The sequence below is a fragment of the Gavialis gangeticus genome, unplaced genomic scaffold (assembly GCF_001723915.1).
Source record: "Gavialis gangeticus isolate Ggan-Ray unplaced genomic scaffold, GavGan_comp1, whole genome shotgun sequence".
Classification (NCBI taxonomy): domain Eukaryota; kingdom Metazoa; phylum Chordata; order Crocodylia; family Gavialidae; genus Gavialis; species Gavialis gangeticus.
This window is the reverse complement of record NW_017729034.1, coordinates 15,671,834-15,678,829: the sequence shown is the minus strand read 5'-3', so window position 1 is coordinate 15,678,829 and position 6,996 is coordinate 15,671,834. Positions and strand designations below refer to the sequence as shown.

The 6,996-nt window shown below is 45.6% G+C and overlaps 1 protein-coding gene across 1 annotated transcript in view; it reads left to right on the top strand.

Annotated features, from left to right (window-relative positions):
• TRPV6 (transient receptor potential cation channel subfamily V member 6) overlaps window positions 1-6,996 on the top strand; it is a 79,303-nt gene that overhangs the window by 69,050 nt on the left and 3,257 nt on the right. The window contains exons 12-14 of the mRNA XM_019527692.1: window positions 2,167-2,233; window positions 3,236-3,504; window positions 3,964-4,070. Coding sequence (XP_019383237.1) covers window positions 2,167-2,233; window positions 3,236-3,504; window positions 3,964-4,070 — 443 coding nt within the window. The remainder of the gene's footprint in view (window positions 1-2,166; window positions 2,234-3,235; window positions 3,505-3,963; window positions 4,071-6,996) is intronic.

Genomic DNA, 6,996 nt, shown 5'->3' with positions numbered 1-6,996 from the left:
GCCCCCCCCCCCCCCCCCCCGGGAGTCTATTCCAGAGTCTGGTCAAATGAACCATAAAGAAGTTTTTCTTTATATCCAGTCAGAAACCTTCATGTATGAGTTTATGACCATTGCTCCTAGTTTTCCCCTGGAGCACTTTAGTGAATAGTTGTTTGCCTAGCTCCGGATACTCTCCCCTGATATATTTGTAAGCTGCCACCAAATCCCCCCGAAGTCTTCTCTTTTCTAGGCTGAACAGTCCTACATCTGTCAGCCTTTCCTCATATAGCTAGCTCTTCAGGCCTCTAATCGTATGAGTGGCTCTTTCCTGGACTCTTTCAAACTTCTCCTTATCCTTCTTGACATGCGGTGCCCAGAACTGGATGCAATACTCCAGCTGTGGCCTCACCAATGCCAAGAAGAGCAGGAGAATAAGTTCCTTAGTTTTGCTTGAGATGCATCGGTTGATCTTTATATTGAAGGTTAATTAGGATGAAGACTTTTTTAGGCAATTCTCCAAACTGACAGTAGGAAGAGCAAGTGAAGAACCCTCTCTCCTAGTAATAGAATGTGCCCATACCACCAAGCACTAGATGGATAAGAAACAGGCAGCTCAGGGGAAGTAAACCAACAACCTGATCAAATGTAACAGAGGCACCAACCTGTATGGAACATAGATCTGATTTGGGATGGTAGGAAGTGAGACCAGGGTAGATGGGCTGATGATACAACAGTAGAAATACCACTGTCGGGTGTAGAGTTACCGATAAGTCTGGATTTTTGGACCTTGAATGCACATGGGTCCATGTAATAACTAGCAGAGGCTGAGCCCAGGAGGTGGTAGTGGTGGTGGTGGCAGCAGCAACAACAGTATGGAGGTGTGAGGGGGTGTGGAGTGTGTCACAAGCCACCTAAAGGAACTAAACAGCAGGCAGAACCATTCCCTGAACAGCTGTCAGGAACATATAGAAAGAAAAAAATTTGCTGGGGAGGGTAGGAGGGGACTTATGTTTTGGGCCCACACAATGAAGGGTCTTATTCACTGTCTTCACCAGTGATCTGGAAGTAAGCACAGTAGTGCTGCTGATAAAATATTCAGGCAACATAAAGACTGGAGTGTCAAACTGAGGTGAGGACAGAGCAGTCATAGCAAATAACCTGGGCTGCACAGTAAAAGCAAAATATGTTGTATAGGACAATGGTTCTCAAGCTTTTAAGACTCAAGAGACCCCTCATTAAATTGAAGGCGTCCTCAGAAAATGCCAAATCCCAGCTTTCACTCTTTTTTTTTTGATTACGGAAGAATAATAGAGCAATTTGTCTGTTGCAAAGAACCTAGAAAGACCACAACAGGTCAGAATGCTTTTGACTATAGATTTTTATTTGAAATTTCTGGGTTTGTCTTGTGAATCATGTATAGGTACTTGCAAAGCCAACGGTGCTAATATTGCATAGCACCCTGTGTAGCCCTTAAAAGGATCATAAAAGGGTGCCAGGGCAGAATCAATTGTATAAGACAATGCATTTTATAGATTGATTTTTACACCTGTGTGTGTTAGCCTGACAGTGGAATACTGTGTCCAATTCTGACTTCCAGGTTTTAAAAAGAATGTTATAAAATGGGAAAGGACAAAGCAGAGAGAGACAAAAAAGTGATGTGAAGGCTGGAAAAAAATGCCTGGTGAAGAGAAACTTAAATGGCTAAATTAGTTTAGATTCCCAAAAGAAACAACAAGAATCATCCTGATCATGGCACATAAATACCTTCCTGAGGAGGAAATGCCAGACCATAAAGCATTTTTTAACCTAGTGGAGTAACGCTTATGAAGAAGCCCTGGATGGAAGCCAACACCAGATAAATTCAAGCTAGAAATTGGGTACATTCTTTTAATAGGGAGTGTGCTTATCTGATGGAACAAGCTACCAAAGGAAATGGTGGCTTCTCTGCCCCTTGGTGTATTCACATGAAGTCTGGAGGTCTGCCTGCTTCAGTCAGGCACCAGATTCAGGGCTCAATGCAGGGCTTAGTGGAAGAAATGCTTTGGCCTGTGTTATGCAGGTGGTCAGGCTGGATGGTTCCTTCTGCCTTACTTTCTGTAGACATATGAAAAGCCCTTCAGTCTCAGAAGCACCTGTCTTCTTTTGCTTTTGTTGGGTCTTACGCCTGCTGCTTTGTTCCACCTGCAGATGATATTTGGTGACCTCATGCGTTTCTGCTGGCTCATGGCAGTGGTGATCCTCGGCTTTGCATCAGGTTGGTGTGACATTATCGATGGAGTCTATAAGGAACAGCACAAACCCAGTTTCAAGATAGTAGAGGCGTGAGGAGGAAGATCTTGAAATGTAAAGGACAGGGCTTTATGGAGCAGCTGCCAGGAAAGGGCTGCTCAGACCCTAGCTCCCTTTATGAGTTAGGATTGAAGAGAAGTTTTGGAGCTCCCTATGTACTGCTGAGCCTGCTTGGACCTGCGGCCCTGCCTGTTGTATTTTTCCTCTATTTCCTACTCCTTGCTATTTATTTTCCTTGTCTCCACCTTTTCCTGGCTTTTCCTTTCTTCTCATTTCTCTATCTCCTGTCTTAGTGAATTCCCTCAGTCTTAGCCAACCTATCTTCTTATTCATGGGCTGACATTACCTGCCTGTGAAGTCATAGCTTTAGTTACATAGAAGGTAACCTTTTTGTGGGATCTCAGCCAAGTGGACATGGAGGAAAAGAGTTAGGGGCTGATGGGCCTTGAGCCCAGTTCTAGAGCAGTAGCAACATCTCAGACAGGATGAACATGTGTATCTCCTCCAGATGGGGGCAGCGGGCAGAAAAAAGGCAGTAATGATGTCATTCATACCTTCGCTAGGATGTCCTATGGGGTGGCCCCAGATTAGTACCTGCCTTGTCATGATAAGTAATCCCAGCCTGATGTTGCCATGATTATTTTATGCTAACTCAGTCTGATGATGTGATCTGTGGATGCATCATGAAGTGAGAACATAGCAAGAAGAGCCCTGGACTGCACTCAGGTCTTAAGTGTGCTGTGACTCCCACAGTTTGTGGGGTGCACAAAAGAGCCATTAAGACAGGGTATGCCTTCCTGCATCCGGGATGAGTGGTTGCATTCACCTGGGATTGGTGGCCACCATGCTACAGTGTTTGGGCTGGATTCTGTCCTCGTTACTTGATGCAGGTTTTCAGAAGCTGGTAGAGCAGGCAGTGGAAACAGAGCCTTCCTCTCACTTTTCCTCCACTTCTTCTCTCTGCTAGCTTTCTACATCATCTTCCAGACCCAGGACCCTGATGAACTAGGACACTTCTACAACTACCCCATGGCACTTTTTAGCACCTTTGAGCTCTTCCTCACTATCATTGATGGCCCTGCCAACTATGAAGTGGACCTGCCTTTCATGTATGGCATCACCTACTCTGCCTTTGCTGTCATCGCCACCCTCCTCATGCTGAACTTGCTCATTGCCATGATGGGGGACACTCACTGGCGTGTGGCTCATGAGCGAGATGAGCTGTGGAGAGCTCAGGTGAGGGCGGTGCATAGTCACAATACATGGGCAGAGACTCTGTGTGAGGCAGGAGAGGGCAGGGTTGGGGGTCCTGGCTGTGGGAGTGTATGTATGTGACCCAGGAGGGAATGAATTTGGCTTCTGAGAGTCATTCTCATATGAGGAGACTTGTGGGTTCGTCCCATGAGGGGAGAGTGGAGTTCTTAGCAATGGCTCTCATACATTCATGTGTGTGTCTGTATTTATATGAGGGGATCCTAAAATGGAAATAAACTACTGCAAAGGAATTTGCTTCTGCCCAGAACTTTGCTGACTAAGCCATGTGTGTAGGTGCTTCATAACAAGTAACTATGAGAAATACTGAGTCTACACTTGGGCCGGAGATCTCGCTGTGGCTTGTTCCTAGGATGGATCCTTTTCTTCTGGTGTCTCTTACCCCTTTGCTAACATCATTTTCTTTTTTTCTGCATTTTGCAGGTTGTTGCCACAACAGTCATGCTGGAGCGGAAACTTCCACAATGCCTCTGGCCTCGCTCTGGGATCTGTGGGCGTGAGTATGGACTGGGAGACCGCTGGTACCTCAGGTGAGCCTTCTTAGCTAGCTTAAACATGTCTTATCAAACCTATTTGACATCTACATGGACTTGGATGCCTAACAGTGCTTCTATTCTACCCTATTTAAGGCCCGGGAACATTATTAATGCATCTATTTTTGTTAACCCCAGCATCACACCCTTAAGACTGAGTCACACAACAACAGAGAGGAGGAGGACCCACCCATTTTTTTGCATTAACCATTTTACAGGGACTCAAACAGGATAAAACAGAACTGCACTTAGGGAACTTTCGTGCCTCGTAGGTGCAATATGATCTGCTCCTAGCAAAAAAAAAGCGATAGCAAGAACCCCTGTGCCAACTTGCTAGGGAACAGGATGGCATTAACACCCTCACCCCTGTTCTGACCTGCAGCACCCTTTGAAAGAAGTAATTTCACAGGGAAAAGGGATGGGCTTTGACTTGGAGCCCGGGAAGAATGATAAGAATCAGTGATATAAAAGGCCTGTGGAGTTGTAGCTAGTCTATCTCCCATCCACCCACTACTGTGTTTCACCTGCAGCTGATCCTCCATTCTTGGGAGCAATCCAGCCTGTAAGTGTCTCTAGCAGTAGAGCTCCAGCACAATCACAGCCCCACACTGTGTGGAAATGCCTTCTCACAGGCTGCCTGAACTGCCTCCTCCCCACCCATTTTATCTCATTTGCTCCTAGTTATGTCCTACTGTTGAACCTTCTTAAACAGTCCCTCTTCTGCTTGGGAGCACCTCTTACTGATGATCAGTGATTTGTAGAGCCAGCTTTGCAGGAGTAGGGCATGGGTCTAACCTGGCCATGGATAATGCTAGGATGGACATTAAGAGAAGGTTCCAAATTATTAAACCATATTGGTTCTAGAACAACATTTCAGTGGGAACAATGAAGGCAAAATGCCCGACTGCTCTTAGGATGAAGATTGACCAGCCCCTCAGAGTGATTATGTCATGTGTTTGCTGGCCATAGCATGATAGGAGGCTGGACTCAATGACTGAGTGGGCCTCTTCCAGGCTTGCATTCTTAAGTGCCCTGTTAACATTAGAGATCTTGAACATTTTCACACATTTTTATGGGGCAGGATCCTTTAATTAAAGCGGCTCTGAGAGCTGCTCTAATTAAAGTGCCTGCAGTGTCTCATGAATCAGGATCCCTGCAGTTCAAAGTCATGGTGGGGTGCTTTACAGCTCATTTGACAAACTTCAGTTAAAGTGAACTCACTGCCATATTGAAGTGTGGGGATGCTGACACATGAGACTCCAGCAGAGGACACTAATTGAGTCTGCTCCAATGCGCTGTAATTCCAGTGTGTTGGAGCACCTCCCTGCACGTGTATAAGTGCCCTGGTAACAGCAAAACATGATTATCCCTACACAGAGTGATCTCCCTCCTCACAGAGCCCAGTCCTGCTACAAGGAAAGGGGACTCACTGATGTCTGGGATGCTTGACTTCATTGTGCATTGCACACTGGGGATTAATGAGTGCTGTGATGCGCAGATGGACACAGAGAGCATTGAATTTCAAGTCTATTCTTCTCCATTCAAACTACTAAACCCAGTGTTTTCTGAGTTGGCTTAAAAAACTTATTTCCTAGGGTACTTTAGCAAGCATCCTAGATTTGAAGGAAATCTGTGAAGTCACTCAAGTGATAAACATTGTAAACTCACTGGTTTCCCTACATGTGGAGCTAGGAAGTTGTTTGCACACGCCTTGTGCATCTTTAAGCCGGTGCCTAATTTGCTGATGAGTGTGTTGGATCCAGTTTGCATGCAGTCATAACATTTTTTAATTAAAATTAATATTTCTCCAGTCAAGGAAAGACAGTAGTTCCCAGGCAAGCTGTATCCAAGCCAAGTTTCAGACCACTGACATTTTTGCTGCATCTATCTCCCATGAAATCACATGTATAATAGGAGGAAGGGGGGGCATTTGGGGTTTTTTACGTCCTATTTTTCTCCCCGCACTGAACTTGATAACAAATGAAGACATGTTTTCCTAACTTTCCAAAATACAACAACTCCCCCCTGCACCCTTCATCACACAGAGGCTAAGTCTGGAAAATTACTGCAGCCCTGAAGGTGAATCATTTTTGAAAGTTAGGAGCGTGTGAAAACAGCAGGTTGTAATGGCAACAGTTTTGCAACATTAATTATATCAGTAGTCATTAAGCATCTACTGTAATTAAGGGTTTTTTTTGATAAGACAACAGTGAAATGTGGGCTTACTTAGAAAAATTGCTGTGTAAAAATGGCCCTTCCCTCTTGACTCCAGTAGCTGCCAGATGTTGATTCCACTGGCAGCTAAAACCAGTTCTTATTGCTTCCACCCTGCAGAGCCAACCAGCCCAGTTATATTTCTTCCTGTGCATCATTGACCGAATTGTTTCTTAAGTGTCAGTGAGTGGCAGCCCCTGCAGGGGCCTACTGACAACAATGCATTTGTGCAGGTGTCACCAGAAGGAGAGTGTGAGCACTGGTAGGTGGCATAGGAGTAACCAAAGACTAGTTTGGCTGGCAAACCCTTGATTCCTGGTGTCAATGTGTGAGCTGGAAGGAGTGTTTTTTCTCAGCGGATGAGTTTAAAGGGTTGGCAGCATAAACAAACAGTGTTGTCCTTGTAAACTGATCCCCTTTGATCTGGAGTCAATGGAAGACTATAAATGGGGCCCTGTGTTTATTGAGTCACTTTGCAGAGGAGAGCTCTCTGAAGGGAAATAAAAGCAGAGGTCTATGCCCTGACATCATGCTGCACTGACTGGCCATAAGTGCCAGCACTCTGCAGGCCTGGCCAAGTGAGGGACAGCATCTGCTGGTACGTGAGAGCATCAGGGAGGGAAACACGCCCATGCACTTCCATTTCCCCATAGAATAAGCTGAGCAGGGGCTAGGGGAGTAGGATGTGTCCCCCCTCCCTCCCGCCCAC